Here is a 20,755-nt window from a genome sequence, read left to right as displayed (position 1 = left end):
ATAGTTAATGTATGTTTCTATAAAGAAATTCTTTAATGAGAAACTTGCTTTTAATTAAACCACATCCTAAACTTGGAAACCAAGATTTAAAAATCATGGGAAGCTTCTGAGTTTCAGTAGGATCATTTTCTAGTTGAAAACCCTAAAAATCATTGATATCTTTATTTTTCAAATACAGAACTTAATTACTATTGAAAGCAGTGATTTATCCTTTAACAGTATATATCCTAAAAAGTGGGTTATAATAGAAGCTATCTTCCCTTAAAATGGCCAGTCGTGTGAGCCATAATGCTCATTGATAGTAAAATCAATAGAGCATTGATTCTGAGACTTAATCCTTGGAGACTGTTCAGAACAGCGGGCATAGCCTAGTAAATACAGAGTGCTGTTTAAAGTGTTTAATGCAAGAGACTCTGCCGTCTTAATTTATTTTTTCTTAACAGATAATTTATAATAGAACATGATTGCCAAATCTTAGTTTGCAGTCTTGTTTTACATATTACTATATTGTTACCCTTAGCATATATGGACCTTATTTAATCGGTACCCACATTTTCAGTACATCAATTAACAAACCTTTGTGTATAAGAGGCCAATGCTTAATAAATTTATAGTAGTATTAAAAGAAAATTCTTTCTTGATTCTACATGTATTTGTCTGAAGCTTTCAAAGGAAGAACATCTTTTGTGAAATCTTGTTATCAACCTAATTTGTTTTAAAAATGATTTTGTTTCTAAAATATTTTCTTGTATTCTAACAATAACATGTTTAGCAAATTCATTATTATTTTTTAAATGCTTAAACTTTTACTTAATTCTTTAACAAAAAGTTAAGTAGAAGTTTTAGGTTTGAAATAGTATTCTAAGCATTTTTTCTGAACAGAGTTTGTGTTAAGGCATCAGTAGTTAATTCGTTCTGAGTTACTAGGAAAGGAAAAAAGTTATCACTTCAAATTTTACGATAATGGATATTAATCTTAGTATTCTCATAATTGTCATGGAAGATACAATTTTGTAATATGAATCTTACTTCTGGTAGCATTCAGAACACCGCAGAATCCTGAGGTGTTAAATCTTTTGCATAGAAATAATGGTGCCAACTTAAATTTTTTTTGACAAAAGTCAGCTTTTCTAGATGTGCTGAATTATTTTTTTTTAATTGAAAACCATTGCCTGTTTTCCTACTTCAAAAAATGAATTTGCTTGTGGAAATTTTTTTTAGTACATCTCCAAGGTATCAATTTAATAACTATCAAAGTAGCTAGTGCAGTTGTTGCATTTAAATTGATTTACATGTCAAGACTGGCAGTTTAGCAGCTGCGCTATTATTCCTGGATCGGTCAATTTACTTGAGAAAAACCTACTACTGAGTTCTACTGACCTGCATGACAATATAGGCCCTATTTCTATTCCTGTAATTAGGCCTGCGACTAACTCAGAATATTTTTAATTAAAATATTTTGGTCAATGTGTTGCACCAAATTAGGCCTTTCAGTGCAGATTTAATTCTGGAAACAGTGTGATTAGAATATGTAATGAGTTGTGTTCAATTTAAGATTAACAGGTTGTGCATCTTGAACATACAGGTTTTTGAGTTTACTGTAGAGATTTTTGTTTGAAACTTTACTCTGAAAAGTTAACAAATAGAAAAATCTGTTTTGCATGTCTGTGGTTTGTTTATTTTTAAATTGATAACGTGCTGTAAATAAAAGACCTCAGACATACTAAGATATTTCAAGACATTTGTGTGAAGAAAAACTGACAAATTGTCATAAAATGGTTTCTGAACAGTCAGTAGTGTTTGTAAAATTAAACAGGTTTAAAATGGATTGGTTTGGGAGACAGCTTTTCAAACAGAAAATCAAAATTGTCTAGCTGTGGTGAACTTTGTTTTCTAACATCAAAATCAAGCCTTTAACTTAAATTCATATCTGACACAGAATGGATGTTAAGTCTGGCAGCATTTTACCTAATGGATATGGTGCTACTAGAGCACAAAACAAAAGCAAAGATACCTCTCCCCTCCCCCCAACACTTGTGCTTTTAATTTGTAAAAGAAAAAAAAGGTTTCTAGTGTTTGAGACTTCTGTTCTTTGCTACCTATTTAGTAGTTTTTGGTTTGTTGTTTACTTCTATCATGGAGACCTGCCCACTGATTACTAGACAGATAGAACACATCTACATTTCTAGAAGTCTGTTATTTCAGAAGTGAATGAACTGGGGGAATATTGCAGGAGCAATTGAATTACTTAAAAAAAAAAAAAAAAGTCTACATGCATTTCCGCAGCTTTTGGTTCTGGATTCTGTTTGTTTCCAGATGCAAGCCTAGCAGCTGACAAAACAATTCATTGCTCTATTAAAAAAAAAAAATTCTAAATGATCTTTTGTGTGTGTATTATTCAAGCCGTCTGTGGATTATCTTTTGTTTTGTTTTATAATTGGTTTGGCTCATTTCATTTTTAGCTCTCCATGAAAGCCTGTTATATTTGCTACTGTAGGTATGATGATATTCTGATCAATGGACTACCAGATTGGCGACAGCCTGTATTCTACTACAGGCGGGTGAGAAAAATGAGCAATGCTGAGCTGGCATTACTCTTGTTCATTATACTCACAGTGGGTCATTATGCTGTGGTTTGGTCAATCTACCTGGAAAAACAGCTGGTAAGTATTGGTAATAAATCAAACTTGCTTCAATTATTAGTATTGAATTTCCTGCAGAAGTTTGCATATTATAGGGGTCTCTACCACTTTCCCTGTTTGGAATTTGGATTTTTCATATTTTGAAAGGATTATATTTAAAATTGTGATAATTATAGAATGAGATATTCAACATATTGGAAATAGTAATCTAAAAGCTACTTAATTTTTCTAGAATTGGTAATAAATAGCAGGAGATGGTTCTTTGGTTTTTAACTGGAAGGAAGAAGAAGAAAAAACCCTGTTCTATCATCTATTGATACAGAATCATATGCTGCTGTAGTCATGTCTATGGTTTTCCTAAATGTTGTTTAAAAATAATCAGTTTTAATTCATTTAAGTCATACTTGCTTTACCTTTGTTCTTAGCTAAATGTTTTTTTTTGTTTTGGGTTTTTGTTAGCAGGATAAGCATTGGCAAGCAGTATAAATATACCACATTATTTTTTTATTATTTTGTTTTTCGTTGTATAAAAATCTATTGCACTTAGTAGAGTAGGAAAAACCCTAAGCATAACTTGAAAAATATTCATACATTAGCATATATTTACTTTTTTTTTATTTTCCACTGCATTATTGAAGTTGATGAATGAGAAAGGAGGCAAGTTGAATGCTTTCTCCTCTTAGAAAACTTTGATTGCTATGGAGATACACATGAGTGACAGAACTGGACTTCATGTGTGTTTAAAGACTGGATACCATGGCAACAGTTATTGTTAAGATAGATCATTTTACTTAATCATGTAGGACCCCTAGATACATTTGCATAAATGCTACTCTACTGTTTACCCTTCACAGAAGAGTCCCAGTAACATTTGTGGTTTACATGTTAATGATAACCTGTAACCGTAGTTCTTTCTACATCAAGGATGAACTGCTTAGCAGAAAAAAGAGAGAAAAGAAGAAAAAAACAGGTGGCAGGAGTACAGATGAAGCCAAACTTGCTGCTCTAGACAAAAATGAAAGGTGGGAAGGAACTACTTTTCTGCATTTTAAAACATTTTATCAGCTACTGGTTTAGTTCTATCATTTTCTCCTTGAATCTTTGAAATATTTTATGAGAAAAATAACTGTATTTGTAGTAACAGCCATTGCTGATATAAAATGTGTCAGTGTAGATGTGTTTTCAGGTTTTCATTTGTAAATGTGTGGTGTTTATTCAGCAGATCAACAGTAATTGAAAGATTAAGGCTGAATCAATGGTGTCTCACTTATAGAAGGGTATTATTTCTACAAGTTGATTTTAGAAGATTTTACAACTTTTTCCGTCTTTGAAGATTTTTGCCTTTGATTACAATTAACAAATTTCAATTTATTTAACCTTTAGTTTATTACCATACCAAGCAGGGAGTTTTTATGGGGTTTTAATGCTTGTCTGATTTAATGCTTTTTATCTGATTAACTTTAAAACAAGCGTGTTTGTAAAGGCTTCTAACTCCATTGTTTGTTAAGAAACACATAGGGAAATAGTGACTTTCAGGACACTCCAAAAGATACCACCATTTCTTCTATTGATTCATAGAAAGAAATAAAGGGTTTAAATAGTTCACACAGCAGGGGCATGAACTGGATCAATGCAGGATGGAGATCAGAGACCATTCTGCCTGTCGTCTTTCCTGATGACATCAGTGAGTAATGCTCCAGTGAACTGCAAATGACATTAATTTTTATGTATTGTTTTGTTTATGCTACAGTCTTCATATCTGGTTGTCAGCACTTGTGAACACTTGGTTGAGGCTTGAGGTTTTTTCAATTTTGGGCTTTTTTTAAACTGAAGTGATTATGTGGCTTATGAATTTATTTTCTTGAAGAAAAGCCCTTTTTAAGAGATTACAGCGATGAGTAGAAGTTAGCTGTTACATATTTTGAATTAAATATTCAAAATGTATCTTTAATATTATGTAGTTACTCGTTTTTATAGGAGTTGACAAGTGCTAGTCTTAAAGGATAATGGGAGAGTTCTGACTTTGAGATTGTGTGGCAATAATGAAAAACTTACAATTTTATTTGACTGCAGAGTACTGGACAAACCACAATGGCATGACTTACTTCCATGCAAGCTGGGAATATGGTTCTGTCTCACTGTGAAATCTTTACCTCAGCTATTCCAGGTAATAGTAATGATTTTAAGTTATATTACTTGATTTTTCTTGATGGTGTTGTTATGCATAATCAGATGTATAGCACTTGTTCTTATGATTTTTCTGGCTCAAGCACAAATATATATAAGTTACGATTTGGAGGTAAATTTAATATTGTAAGTTCATCAAAATGCGAATATATTTTAAATGGATATTAATCTTAATGTGCTAGGGAATTCAGCAGCAGTTCCTGATAGGCAAAACTACATCAATAAATGATGGGAGAGGGATGATATATATACACATCTAATTAGGAATAGCAATGTCTTTTAAGTGATCTGTTAACAGAAGTATTTTTATATCAAATAGGCAAATGCTATATTTTCATAGTAAATATTAATATGTCATTTAAATTTGGGGAAACAGTGAAATTTCTTTTTCTGAGTGAGGTGGAGGGGGGTTTTTTTGAGTCACTGGATAACAATATAAATTGATACCTGAAATTACTAAGGTAAATTAACAAAGGTATGGTTGTAATTTATAAACATAAATGTGGCAAACTTGCTCACAGTTGTCTTTTTTTTTTTAATCTAATACTAGAAACTGTAAAACTTAGCTGATATTCATCCAGTGTAACTATTGTTAGATCAGTTATCAGAATAACTTTTAATATCACATGCTCGCTCTTTTTATTTCCCTTGAATACACCCGTTTGTTTTTAATACCCTTGTCACTGCTAATGAATACGGATCAGGGAATGCAAGGTGGATTTTAGTTTACAGAAATATTGAGGATTAATTCTGCAGTATAAACGGCATCAATGTTCAATTTCAGTCTGTGTTCAAGCTAGAAAAAGCATATAATTCATAATTCCTAATTTGTTAGCAAAAGGCTTGTAAAAGTTACAAATGCAATAAAGTTGGGCCTTTCTCCATCCATTTTTGTTGCCTTTCACCTTTCCTACAAAGTGATGTAAAAGTTAATATCTCTTCCTCTTTTAAAAATTTCAACAGAACTGTGTGGCTATTTTATTAATGAAACCTTTCTTTTTGCAAGTTTTTAAAGCAAAAGTGATGATGCTTAATGACATCAACTGTTGTGTCCAAATTAAGCTTTGATGTTCATCCCTCACTGAGGGGAGTTAGACAGAAAAGAATTAAGTTCAGCAGTTGCTTTTGCTGCATTTTTAAAACTTTCTTCATAATTATAGTACTTTTCCTTTTGCCTTATTTGCAAAATATTAAAAATACTATAGAATATAGTAAGATTCATGAAGAATTTTGAATTAGGACTTCTTAGAATCTTTCTAAGCTGTCATTTTCTCATTTTTATGATTTTTAAGATAGTCTGTTAAGAAGTCAGCATAACAGGTTTCAGATTTTCTGTTCAAAAAGCAGCTCTTGTGTCTGCCAGAATAGGCAGAAAAGATGAATACAACAAAAGTGATGTTTCGCACTTTGTAGACACCTAGCCAATACCTCTTGCTGTGGGTTTTAAATCCATTAACTTAATGGTAGTGGAAAAAAAGCTCTCCAATAACTCAGGGAAAATTGGAGACCAGCAAACAGGGATTTGGTGGCAGGGGAAGCAAGATGTAGAGGAATTCAGAGCTAGACGGCTTTGGAGCAAGGAGGAAGTGAAGAGATGGGGTTCTAGAATAAATTGCCTCATGTGTAAATTACACTAGTGCTTAACTCCAGGGTTTGCTTTGTTGTTGTTTAAGGTGACCTGCTGATTATGTAAGTTAAAATGCAATAAAATATAACTAATCTCCAATATTAAGAATATTCAGGACTTTGGGTACCTGAAATGAATTACTGTAGCTTATTAGTTAACAATGCTTAAAGAAGTATTACCTCTTCTGGGGAGCATAAGAGCAGCAGTGACCTCATGTTGGAGATGTTTTCTGAAATGACAGTGCAAAAGATACCTTGTACGTTGTAGCTAGCTGGACAGAGAGCTAGTAGCTATACTAACATGATTATACCCTGGTACAGAGATCTTGTTTTGAATATAAGTGCTTTTCTCTTCAATAATACACTGTCATAGGCTTGAGATTTCAGAGTATTTTGGACTTTTAGTATAAGTAGATTCACTAGGGCAGCTTATCTGGAAAATAAGATTCCTACAGATACTGAGTAGTGTTATATGTGCTAGTTACACATGCAAATTATTTAACAAGGCGTTACAGTGGTTGATATAAGGATGGCTGCTACACATTTTAGTTGTTTACTGAGTTAATCTAAATTATTTCTTCAGTCATTTAAGAGCCAACAAGTTCTTTTCAAAGTTGGCTGTCATTCATCTGCAACTAATACAATTGTAGATTAACTTCTAAAATGCATCCGTAATTAAATGAACCCCATTTGGGACAGAAAAGGGTAAGAGTTAGCAATACTTTTAATTAAATGTTTCTTCTGCCACTGAGTTTTTTCAAAGCCTCAAAGTAAGGAAACAAAACCACCTGCCTGTGTACACAAGTTCTTCCTCAAAGGAAACTTTATTAAAAACAAAAGAAACAAGCCCACAAAACCAAACCAATAACAAAAAAATACCCACCCCACCCCCAAACCAACAAGAGGTAAACTTAAACTTTTTGCCACTTCTTGTATTGATTCCTTTTACCTAGCATCCCGCCCTTCCCCCCATTTGTTAATGCGAATATTCAACTTACAACAGCTCTGTCTCAGGATTCAGGTTGCTGAGCTTCTGCCCATGCCTGGCTCTCATTTATCCAATTGAGTGTCTTTCTCCTACTTCCCCTCCTCCTTCAAAATGTCAGATTTCAGAAGGAGGCACTTAAAATAATTAAGGTGGGCCTTTACTGAAGAAAAATGCTTTGTTTGTATGCCCTTCTGATGGCCTGTGCCATTTTATCGTAGTCTGCATTTTATGTCAAGAAACTGGAAGAAAAATGGGTGAGAGGAGGATGAGAGAAACTAAAAAATGATTGGTTTTTTTTTAAACTGTTGACAATTGTATTTTGAGAGAGGCCATATAGGCTTTTATATCCATGCATTTAGTTTAGTTAAATTTGGGGGTGAAAACAGTATCTTTAAGCTTGTTTGAAGAATTGAAAAGGGAAAGGAATACATCAAGTGTATCATAAATCAAATATCTGTGGTGTGAAAGAAACATTAAGTAGAGTGTAAATTACATTGACTATTACTAAGTTTAATTCTTATAATGTAGGCTCAAAAAAAAGATAGAAAAGAATGCAAATTGTTTCTAAGGTCATTTATAATTTACTCTTTCATGAGAATGACATGGAAGAAGGCTATATATTTAAAAAAAATAAAAAGGAAAAAAGAGAAAAGAAACAAAACTCAATTAAAATGCTTATTGGAACTGAAAATTGTTCTTACAAAGAAATAAACCAGCTAAATATTAATGTCCAAGAATTTCAGTTCAAATGGTGAATGTAATACAGAATAGACAGTTGTGTTGAGTATACTTCTCTTCTGTGGGAGAAGAGTCATATGTAAATGGCAGTTTATTCCCAAACCAGCAGTTTTTTCTTTGGATGTGCAGACATACAACTCAAGAAGAGTCATCTTTCTTAAAAATGTTAATTATTATTTGCAAAATACTTCCTTCAGAAAACTGAAGATAGGAGTGTTTGTTAGTATTTGTCAGCTACTTTTCTTCCACCTTTATGTGGTGAAGCTTAGCAATGAATGTCTTTATTTTTACACCAACTTCATTAATTCCAGTAAGCACTAGGAAATGTTTTTTATTAGTTAAATTATGAACCTGTTGTTTTCCTAAGTGTAATGAAGCAGAAAGCATTTTCGTTTGTTTCAGACGGAAGTGGATTCTTGTTAAGAAAATAAAGTTTCCCATTATCTTCTATCTGTAATAGTGTAGGTGTAGCACATACACCCTAGCAGTGAACTATTGGAGGAATTTTTGGTGGCTCGCCAGTAATAAGAAGGCAGTTCAAGCTCAGTACGTAGTTGCACTGGGTATAACCTAGTGAGATTATCAACAAAGCTTTCAATTACAATTGAAACTTCTGTTTATAAAGACCTTTGTGTAGCACGAAGTGAATTAAAACAAAAAGGCCAGTAATTTATTTTTATGTAGACTACCAGATGGTAATTACTGTAGCTGATTTAGTAGCCTGGAATAGATTCAAACTTGTGACCCAGAGGTGTTTAATTTCTTGGCATTTTTTCCTCAGGTTTTCTTTTAATCCATGATTACATTTCAACACCTGTTTAGAGATGGTTCAGCTTTGGCCTTAAACAGATTGGCAATGTGTCATTAAACTCAAGAGGCTTTGCCAGCAGGGCATCTTCTTTGGCAAAGTTAGCTTTTAAGCTAGATTTGATTAGGTCAGCAAACATTTCTGTGGGTTGTTTTTGTCTTCACATATGACTTTACATAAAATCATCATGTGACATTAAAATAAAATTTATTGCATTTAATAACGTATACTTTAAAGACATTATTTTTTTAAAGGGATTTATTCAAGTCAGTAAGGTTAAATATCCCTTTAATTCCTAGCTTTGTGGGGTTTTGATGTGTTCCAACTTACTGTACAGCACCAATGTTGATATAATTTGTGGGGAGCGAGCAATTGCAGGATGTGTGGCATGAGTGATTGCCCATTTGCTCTGTTTCTTGCTATTTCGCAGCTGTTGGGAGAACCAAAGTAGGGATGAAGCTCTTGACCCTGAGGTCAATTAGAAGCTTAGAAGCAGGTCAGAGGAGAGTGAATGGTAAAACAAGTATTCTGGGTGTATGCAAGTGAGCAAAAATAATTTGCGTCTAACAGAATACTGTCTGAGGCTCTGGAGACAGAATGTGCTTTCTTGCATAGTAAAAGTTTTAAGTAAATGTAAAACACTAAAGAAATTTGCCTTTAATTGTCTGTTGTTCTGTGGCAGCCAGTTTTGTTCTGCTCCTTCAAATCACTTACTGTATGTCTGCATATCCCAGCACACTCCTTAGAGGAGTGTAGCTCCAAGAGTAGCTTGAGCGTATGAGGCGATACGGGCTCTCAGTTAATGGTGCTGTTCTGTTGTGGTACAAGGCTTCACAGGGTGCCAATGAGTCTCTAGGAGCCTTTGGAGCATTGGCCTCAGTTTCCCCTTCTGGCTGCCTTTGTTTCACTAGTGTGGATGTGGAATAAATACCCAGCAGATACTGCACTGGTACAGCCTGCTGCTGGTCACCCTGTGTGTCCAAGGCTTGGGAAGCATGATTCAACTGCCCACTGGCTGTATGCAGCTGAAGAGCATGGCCGCGCTTGGTTTTATTCCAACATCAAAGCATGATTTTCTGATTATAAAGGAGGAAGTAATGCAATTCCTATTTATTTACTAGTTTACCTTTGAGTAAACATGTAAAAATGTCAGAGAAATATAAATCCTAATGTTTAACTTTTTTTTACATTATTTCTTACTGTAACATGTTGATTTATAAACACTAGTTGTTTATAAACCCATCAAAAGAGTGTTTTTGCTGTGGTATAATGGCTGGCATTTTTATTGCATAGAAATAGCAAATCAAAGGTTGGATGTTGCAGTAATTTTGACTCCTTTTTCTCTCTCTGTTTTTTGTACAAATTGTACAAGAACACTGTACTTAAAAAGACAAAAAACTAGTTCAAGAACTTCATACAAATATTTCTCTTTAAGTCTATAGATTGATTTGATAAGAATTAATGCAAAGAAAATTATTTCAATATACTGATTTTAAGTGTGCTTGTGGGAGAGTTTCCAGTTAACTGTGAATTCTGAGGGGATGCATTTTGTTTGTATCAGCCCCTTGCCCAGAGGAGTAAAATGTGAAGCCAATTCTATCACAAAATCGGTAGTGAAGATTCACATATGGCCAATACAGCAAGTTGTTTCCAATGTTTGCCTTATTTCTCCTAATCTCTAGTCTTTCTGAGTTAGACCAGAAAGCCAGGAAGATTAACTGGGGGGGGGGGGGGGGACGACACCAAACAACCCCCCAAAAAAACAACACAAAACAAACAAACCAACAAAATCTCATCACCCTCCCCAAAAGTCAAGGAGAGGCTGGAGTGGCTAAGTCTTACTCAGAACTGAAGTTTTTAGTTCCAGAATTAGTAGAGTTTGAATAAATACTTTATCTGTTGATTTAGAAACAACAAACAAATAAACCAAAACAAAACTAAAAAAACCCTGAAAACCCCACAAAAAAACCAACCAAAATCCCCAAACAAAGAAAAAAACCTCTTAAAAGTCCAGTATCAAAAATTTCTGTATTTCTGCATAACTCAAGTGCAACTTTGTCTTGGCAATCTCAAATTTATTGACGTGAGTCGATACTGATATAAATAAGAACTGAAATAAAAAAAATTGTCAGTATTCTTGATTCTTAATTGTGGTTAAAATATTGAAAATATGTTAATGAAGTGTTTGTCAATTTTATTTTTCTTCCGCACCACTTTTTGAAATTGTTGGTTAAATATGAGGATAATCACAGGAGCTTCCTATACATGGCAGTTGAAATATAATTTAGAAATACTAATAGCAGATTTTCTAATACACTTTTTAAAATTCTGTTTCTTTTTGGATAGTGTATATTTGAAATCATAGTATAATAAGCCAGCATATATTAGTCCTCTTCATTATTCTTTTTGCTTAACTACATGCATATTACTGCTTTGATGGTGAAGTATTTGTGTTGACATTCTTTTTAAAAAATTTCTCAAACTCCTGCAAATGAGAACAAAATATTTCTGATAGGTAAGCTGGAACTTTCAGTTAGAACAGTTCCAAGCTTTATATTAGTGTGTCTCTTTCCTCTGTCCCTTTCCACCCCCAGAAGGACAAAAATGGTGCTTTTCCTATGTTTATTACCTCTTGAAGGTGAAGTATATACCAGGTATAAAATTTTGATGTTGCACATATTTTGAGCTGTTTGGGAAAAGATCCTCTAAAAAAAAAAATAAAAATCATTTACTGAATCTTGGGGAAGGAGCGTTACATTGGAAGAGGCTCTATCTATGTTGCCAGTGGTTTTAGGGCTCTAAAATGTTTGTATTGAGGCAAAATGACTGCTTAAATGTATCACCCTGGAAAAGTAAAAAATCTGAACATAATCTATGTTGAAATACTCTTACTACCAAAACTGAATATGCTTGAAAATGAATATTCCTGTTTAGACTGATACTATTGAAAACTAATGAGGAGTAAATTGAAATATGCTTATTTATGTTAAGGCAGAAGTTTTCTTCAAAGAACTTCCTATTTTAAACTGTTTTCCAGTACTTCTTTAATTTTGACTTATAAAGTCTAATACCCATATAGTTTGTGTCTGTGGCTAAAATCTTTGCTCAGGTACGTCTTCTAATTTCTCTTTACAACCTGTAGAACCATTTCTTATGCTTTTGTGGGAAGGATTTGATTTTCAAATCTTCAAAATCCATTTTGATTAGATTTTTTGGTTTTTTTCTTTGCTTTGCTTTATATGTATACATTTTTGTGTACTTCAAAATGTGCAGTCTTCCCTTTTTTTGTGATTATGGTATCAGCCATAATAAACTGTGATTAATAAGATAAAAGACTGATGTTGCCTTTGTAACCTCGATATTACTCCTTTTGCAATGATAATCCATTTTATATCTATAAAGCAACAATACTACTAAATTTCATTTACATGCTTCTGACTAGTTTTCTTTGTTGTTCAGCCATTGTGTCTCATTTTCATCTGAGCCACATTTCCAATTGTTCAGTGATTGACATGCTGGAGAGATTGACAGTTACCCCCTAGTGCCTGCTGTCTGGAGATCCCACAAGCAATAATGGATTTTACACCAGAATTTAGCATCAAATATTGGCTTTCAGCGTAAAATGGGTTAAATTTAAATGCTGGTTAATTGTAGCCATTTTGAAATCATAGCCTTAAACAAAAGCATTTTTTGGATATCAGTATGTCTGAGTCCTGTGTGTGCCACGCAACCCAAATGGCTCAAACTTACAGCAGAAGTTAACCATTACATTTATGGCTGTTTCTGTTTCTTAATGATGCAAATAGTCCAAATCAGGAGAGTACAAGGAAAGTTTCCATATGCGGTAGGGAATTCATATTTCAGTTGAACTGAAAAGAGAACCGCTACTGTTTTCTGCTGTTAATGGTAGTCCTCCTGTGCTTACACACTTTTTTTTAGCCCCAATTCTACTAAAACCACCAAAACCTCCCTCTTCCCCATTCTCGAAACCAGAACTCTAAGCATGTGAGATGCTCTCCTCTGCTGTGTTCCAGCAGCAAAAAGTTATGTGAAGTCTTTACAGTTTCTTCTGTGTGTTGTGGCCTCCTACAAAAACCCGGCAAAGAAATGTAACTTCCCATGTCCCGTACCCAAATGTAAAGACAAGCAGAGAGTAAGAAAAGGTATTTTGGAGGGACATGAAACCTCACTGATCTTTTGTGGGAATTTGTCAGAGTTGTTCTTCAGGCGCATTGACTTGTGTGGGTGAAATGCCTCCAAAGTATTATAAAGTTCTGCTTGGAGCTGAATCATGTTTCCGTCCTGTGTTGTCCCACCTTCTTCAAATACCTTTCAAGGGGCAGATGCCAATATAATGCGAGGAACAACTGTTGTGTTGTAGTGTCTTTGCAGGAAGCAATGGTTTTGAATGACTTATACCGTTAGAGGCAGCAATAATGACTGCTTAACTCAGTTTTTATTTTCAAAATTTATTAAGATGTCTTATTTCATTTTTAATGAGACCAGGTTTTGTTCAAATTTATGGGACTATAGTTGAAATTATAAAAATATTTACTGATGTTTTACAATACACTCTACATTAAAATTTAAATCTCCCTTTATATGTAAAAAGTGAGACCGTTAATGTAATAACAAGAATAAAATTATTTTTGGCTATAAAGAACTAAAATTGGGTTTATCTAATGCTATAATTAATTTTGATTTAATACAATAGATGTTCCGCATGCTTGGAAATGATAAATACTAATTTGTCTTTTTCAGCATTTCTATTACAGATTCATTGCTTTTTGAATGATTATAGAAATATCTTTAAACTGGTAAGTGAGAGTAAGAAAACTCTCCATACCTCTTACTTCAGCAATCTGGTTGTTCATATTGGAAAGCTTTCAGTGCAAATCTATAATTGCGAATTCATCAGATTTTGGAAATGTGTAACTTCTGGTGAGATTTGTGACAGGACTTTTAGTTTTATGTGTAAATTTGCCAAGTAGATTTCAGTTTAGAATCTAATCTAATCCTTGGAGAAAAAACTTAATATATATTTTCAACACCTTAATAGCAATGTAGAAGTTGGTTTAAAAAAAAAAAAAAAGTGGGGGGAACAGGTTGGGTTTAGGAACAAGCAGTTAATGTTACCATAACGAGTTCACGCTAAGAGGACTGCTGCCTAGCAATTGCCTTTGTTTGTCCCTGCACACACTAATTACAAACTTTTCTTTCTTCCTTGAACTTCCAGATTGCTGATGTGAGCAGAGTGGGTACATGGCCTCTTACAAAGCTGTAGGTAGTGATCAGAAATGTTTTTCTAACCATTTTGCTTTTCAGGTTGTCAGTGAGCATCATAGACTGTAATAGTAATGCTGTTACAGTTGAACCTTTATTACACAAAAATTCTGCATTCTAAACAAATACTTTCTATACTAAAAACTACTGTAACTGAAGGAAACAAATGTATCTTAATTTTTTTTGCAAGGTTGATTGAGAACTTAAAACAGAGCCATTGCAATAACTTGTTTGTATAAGAATGCTAATGCCATTGCAACATTTTCTTAAAGGATGCCAGACAATTATATGTAGAATATAAAGAAACAAAAATGAAGGCGAAAGAAGATGCCCTGGCTAAGGCTGAACTTGAAACACTTCTGAGTGAGTTTTTACCACTGTCTTAATAAACAAAGATGTAATATGATATACCTACTACACAGGATATATGTGAACAAACATTTTTTATAATCTTCTAAAATATGTGTTCTATGTATTTCTGTACTGCTGTTAAATTTAAATATGCTTTTAATTTTGACTAATTTTTCAGTAGGCTGGTTTGTTCCTATAGAAGCATAAAGCTCAGGTGGTAGTTAGATAGTAGCAACAAAAGCATACTTTGCTAGAAATGTTGCTTTACGGTAGAGGGAAATATCAAATGTATAGATCTCAAAGTATGCATTTTCAGAAGTCACCTCTTGTGTTTTGAGCATTCTTATATTCTCTTTGTCTGTACATATTTTTTAAAGTAATATGTTTAATAATTCTTTTGTTGCATATTGAATTGAATTTTGTGATAGAAATGGAACATAATTTGAATTTCCAAAAGCATGGATGCAGACTTCAGAGAAGGATTCATGCTATTGTTGAAATAAATGCCTTAAAGTCTTTACATTCTTACAAAAGACCAGAGAAGGCAATTAGCATTTGCCTTAATAAAGTATTCGGAATAATTATAGGTGACTTTTCCTTTTCTTCTTTCAGTTACTTGCTTTTGCCAATGATTTAACCTACTCTCTTCTGAAGACAATTTTTGAAGTTTTTTTGTGTCTGTGTTTGTATGTGCGTGCTTGCTTTATTTACTGTACTTAAGTGCATGCTTTTAAGTTCCTTTATTCTGACAAGTGCATTGAGTGCCCTATAATAATTTACTAGCTTTGAGTATGCATAAGCCTTTAGGCACTTAAAATACAGCTGCATTATTTATATTTACAGAATAGCTTAATTTTGAAAAATCAGCAAAGAGATCCAGTTTCAGCGATAATTCCCAACTTATCTGTAGCTGAATCTATTTTGAGAAAATGGATAACATTCAGCACCTCAGCGAGCATTGTGGACCCAGGCCAAATCTAGCAAAATAGTGCATTTAGTGCTTGTTAGGGCAGCCTGCCATTATGTTTGAGATACCTACCACAAAATGGGCCCTTGAAAAGGGTCTTGACTCGGGTTGTTAAAAACTTGTTAAATTGTGGGATAGTAGCGTATTGCCATTGTTCAAAATAGCTGGCATACATTCTTCATTGAAATCTGTGAACTACGGTTTTAAAAGGACTGGTTGTTGAAAACAGAAGTGCAAGTGAAAGTATAAAGTCATTAAAATTACAGTGTGTATGTTCACACGTGGTCTTTCAGTGAAACACAGGAACTTCTCAGTATTTCCCTCTGCCAGGTGTCGTGTGAGAGTCACTTTTTTTGTTGTTGTTACCTCCAGTAGCAGTGCCCACACCTGAGAGGTGTGGGTTTGGCACACTTCCTCCTCCAGGTCACCCCTGGCCTCTCACAGCAGCACCACCCTGTCCCCTGCCGTGTGTGACATGGCGTGTGACCCCCCCGCCTCGTGCCTGCCAGCTCACCCAACGTCACTCGCATGAGCAGCGGCCAGTCCTCACCACTCTCACTGGCTGGCATCCTGTCCTCCCTTGGTAGGCTTGCTGGCAGGGAGCAAGAGAAGGATTGAGAGTCACCACCTGGAATTAGCAGTTTGAAATTTGTCACGGAATTAATTTGGTCAGCCATAGCAGTGCTATTGCTGGGCAGCAGAATGAGCTGGCAGTTAACTTTTTAAAAAGGAAGTAAGACTCCCAGGAGAAGAACAAGAGATACATCTATGTTACTGTAGGCAAAAACCAAACCTCTCTGTAATTTTTTTCCTGAAGCTTGCATGCAAAGCATCTGTAAACTTGCTATTTCATTATATTTTTCTACATTGTCACTTCACAATTAGCATAGAAAGGTTGTAAATCACCAAATGTGCTTTTTTTTGCCTCCATTGCTCTTAATTTTAGAGACCATTCGTGGAATGCGAGTTCATAATAACAGTTCCATCTATCTAATTGAGTAAATGTATCTCATGTGGATTAGCAATAGCTATTTTACAGTGCTTGTTTTTTCATGACCTAATTGCTAGTTTACCCCCATGTCTATCTGCTTTCTTGCTGAAATTGTGTGGTATTCTGTAGGCAGCTTGAGCTAAAACCAGAGAAGGGTACTGGAGGTGGAAAATACAATTTGCAAAGTAAGAAAGAGAGGACAGTATTGAGATGTCATTAAAGTGCTATATTTGGTAAGGAGTGTGAAAAAGTAATTTCTTGGTAAGTCAATATTGCTCACAATTTTGATTTATTTTTCTGGCACTTTTGCAGTGTTTCTTATTGCTTCTCAATCCATTCAAAACTGTCATTACTACCTTAGTGAAATATAGCAACTTTACAACTTTACCTTACAAAAACAGAGCAACTTACAATACAGACCTTATGTTTCTAGGAAACGTGGTTTTGTAGGGAATTACAGATAGCTGGGTGTTTTATCTTACAAAAAAAAGGTTTGCCTTACATTTTCTGATTGCCTTTTCACATTTAGATACCAGAACACAAAATTTATTTTAAAATTGAAGTGCTTTATTTAATAAACTTTCTGTTAACTTCTCCCTCTCCTGTAGTGTCACACGTGCATATAATCCCTGCATCGCGGAATGATTCTGTAACAATAGATGGCCCTGATCTTCATAGTCAATAGCGTATGTATTAACTGAACTGAGAAGACTTAGGGCATACATTGTCAGGACAGGTGACTACCAGTTTTTAAACTTAAATTGCAAGTTTTGAGTAGTTATCAGGACAAATTCTAGCGGCTCTACTGGTCCTTTTCCTGCATGGAGTACTTCTTTCAACCGTGTCCCTTTTAGGGGGAAACACATCTATTTTTCTTTCTTTATACTTGGCCTTGGTAATTCTCTTACTTTCTGTTGTTCTTATGCTTGTTTTCCCTGACCTTCAATACGAAGACTTAAATTTATTTTTAAAATATGCCTTTTAAAAGAAATAGTACCTGCTAGATATTGGAGGTGAACTCTTCACTGGCATCCCAGTTACCAAACACACTTGCATTGTACATCCAGAATTCTTGCCCTGAAGCAAGCATCTGGAACAATCCATGGGAAGAAACTATTTTGATTCTAGTTATAAACCATGTTGAATAGTACTTAGATTTTGGGGTTTTTCCTCACCCCCACCATCCAAGCTTTAACTGAAATACAAACTTACTAGCCCTATGACTGTAATGCTAGCTGTATTGAGGCTTTATGATGGTATCTATAGTGGTATTTATATCTCTGTATAGGTCTTTATAGTAAGACATGTTTTACCTGAGTGCCTGTTGTGAAAAATCCAGAGCTGTAGTGAACCCTTTAATATATTTGATTAAGTTTGATTAGGCTTGGTGGTTCTCCCTTTCCAGACAGCTTGGAATATAGCATGTTGCTTGGGTATCTTTTTATATTGTTTCATGAAACTTAGGGATAGAAGCCATCACTGGATCATTTAGTATAATGTGTTTATTTCAGACCCTTACAGTCAAAAATCAGTGAAAAATACTGATTCTCATGACTTGTCTTGTTTCACTTGTTCTGGTGATGCACTTTAGCTTTTAGCATCTTGTTATGCAAGATACAATATTGATCAGAAAACCTCAAAATGCTTTCCATTCTTCATAGTTTGTTCAGACAATTAATTTTACAGTTATATACTTATATCTTAATTTCAGTATGGATTTCTCTAGCTCTAGCTTTCAATTGTTCATTAGTTGCATTTTTCTGTGCTTAAAAAAGGGAGTTTTATTTATCTGTGAATATATAAAGCATTTCTTTAGCCCTTGATTACAGAAAATCCACAGAAATTTAGTCTTCCAATGTAGCTGTAAGTATTGGACCCTGGGTTTGTATATAGTGTTCTAACGTTTGTCATCGTCTGCTTGTAAAATCACTTTTCTTCTATTATTACTGTTCCGTTTACAGAATCACAGATTACTTTAGTTCCCATTGCTCTGATAGCTCATTTCAGATCGCTTGTCCACCATCACTACAGGCTCTTACATCAAAGGTTCCTTGCACTCAGTCCCTCATAAGAACAGATATGGCATAACGTCCTTAGCTGTGTAATTTTCAAAAATGCTTTTGGTTTGATTGGTCCCAGACTACCAGTGAGTCCACGTTCCTACTTCTTCCTGTACTTTCCTCTTCGCTGTAAACCATTTTGACCAATTTTATGTAATCTAGCACTATACTGAAGGTGACTTTACATTTACTTCCAAATAATTGACAAATATCTTGGATAATTGTGTTTAGTATTAATCCCTGCCAAAATGCAGTGTTCGCATTCCTGCTCAGTAATGATTTGCTGACAAGCAGGTTCAGAGAAAATTAATTCATATAATGCATGCTTTTTTGGTCGGCGTGGGTGTGAATGTTCTGATCACTTAATTGTTACCTCTGAAGCCTAATTATGGCAAACTAAGTATCATGCATTTCACTGATTGTTTTGGCAGGCCTGCTGAAAGGATTTTGAACTTGCAGGCTCGTGTGCTTTTTCCAGTTGTTTCAAGTAGGCTAATGATGCCTCTCCCTACAAAACTTGCTTCAGATTTTACGGAAAATATTCCGCTAACAGTGTATGAGGCTCATTTGAAAGAGGAATGCGTGTTTCTTTATATGTTTGTTGGAAGGCAAATTAGCTCGCAAATATTGGAGGTTTATTTCTAACCCTTTGATATTATGGGGATGAGGTATTTTGGGGGAATAAGTTTTGGGAAGGGTAGATACTTGGAGAAAAAGATGAAAGACATCAAACCCTACAGCTTGTGAGAAGTGTTTTGTAGTTGAGGATATATTCATCACTGAGCATTTTTTTAGTCCATTTGCTCAAAAATAAACTAGCTTCTAGGTCTCAGTGCAGCAGATGTATATATCTGTCTCCAACTCATGATGCATTCATATAATCCCGTTGGCTTTATTATGAGTACAGAAACGTATATTTTTTTAAACATATGAGTGTTTGCCCAATATTTGCATGAATGTTGAATGCAGTTTGCGCCATTTTTTTAAAAGATGGTCAAAACCTTCATACAATTTTTTACCAGACTTTTGGGTCAATGGTATTCTATCTGACTGTGTTGCTCTACATGCAAGTGATTTTTTTTTTTTTCTCTGTCATTTTTTAAACAAATTTTAATGCAGTGAATGCTTTGGTTGTCTTTATAGTTACCTAGGTAAGTGAACAATATTGAAAGAAAAGGAGCTATCAGTGCAGTGTCTTACTGACTTGCCAAATAGATGTTTGCTGTCTACCTCTGTGTGTCATCATATTTCTTCTTAGCAACACGTGAGATAGCAGTCTGTTTGTCCCTTTTTGTGATTTTTCAAGACATCACTGTCTTTTTTGACCATATTTTCTGTGAATTCTTGTTCATGCTTAAAGCTTAGAAACCTTGAAGAGAGAGGGAGCTCCAGCTTGATGTGTCATACTTTCTTTGCAGGCGTTCAGCACTTGTTTTTATTTCATTTCTTTCTATATGAAGCGGCCATTTTTTCTGTGGAAAAATTCTCTCAATTCTTTACATTTGCATCAGCTGGCAGGCAAAACCAGTATATACTTTTCTGAAAACTTTAAAATATGGATCTGTGATATTTATTATGGAAAAAGCAATGTTCTATTACGTGGCACTCGATCCAAAATGCTAGCTGATTCCTTATCTTCTAAAAATGACAGCTGATATATCTTAAAGCAAATAACCATTAGCCAGATACTATTAATTCTGCCACTGATAAAATTAATGTAGTAATAAGGTGGAAGGACTAATGAGGAAGGTCAAAGTATCTGATTATGTGCAAGTAATTCATCAAACTTCAAAACCTGGATCATGGCACCATAAACTGGTAAAACGTATAGCTAGCACTGGAATAGTTTTGGAGGCCTTTAGGAACATAAAGTACTGTACAAGTAAGAGAGTTAGCTAATTGTTATTTGTTAAAGTCTAGGGATTCCAATGATGAGTGTGTTTATATGCTGTTCAAACATAGGGGACAAATTATATCTTTTTTTTAACTCTAAGTTGTTAAATACACAGCCAAATTTAGTCTTCTGGTAAAGAACTTGATAGTTCTAAAGGTAGAAATTACTCATAGAAAATTAGTGTCCTTGCAGCATGAATTCAGCAAATGAGAAATCAAAA

General features: G+C 34.3%; 1 protein-coding gene across 1 annotated transcript in view; it reads left to right on the top strand.

Annotated features, from left to right (window-relative positions):
* Positions 1 to 20,755, top strand: part of DNAJC1 (DnaJ heat shock protein family (Hsp40) member C1) — a 111,657-nt gene that overhangs the window by 46,790 nt on the left and 44,112 nt on the right. Inside the window, exons 4-7 of the mRNA XM_054816802.1 lie at positions 2,498 to 2,663; positions 3,567 to 3,664; positions 4,716 to 4,809; positions 14,545 to 14,635. Coding sequence (XP_054672777.1) covers positions 2,498 to 2,663; positions 3,567 to 3,664; positions 4,716 to 4,809; positions 14,545 to 14,635 — 449 coding nt within the window. The remainder of the gene's footprint in view (positions 1 to 2,497; positions 2,664 to 3,566; positions 3,665 to 4,715; positions 4,810 to 14,544; positions 14,636 to 20,755) is intronic.

Source organism: Grus americana, chromosome 2, assembly GCF_028858705.1.
Source record: "Grus americana isolate bGruAme1 chromosome 2, bGruAme1.mat, whole genome shotgun sequence".
NCBI lineage: Eukaryota > Metazoa > Chordata > Aves > Gruiformes > Gruidae > Grus > Grus americana.
The sequence above is the reverse complement of the archived record's forward strand: the minus strand, read 5'-3'. Positions and strand labels throughout refer to the sequence as shown.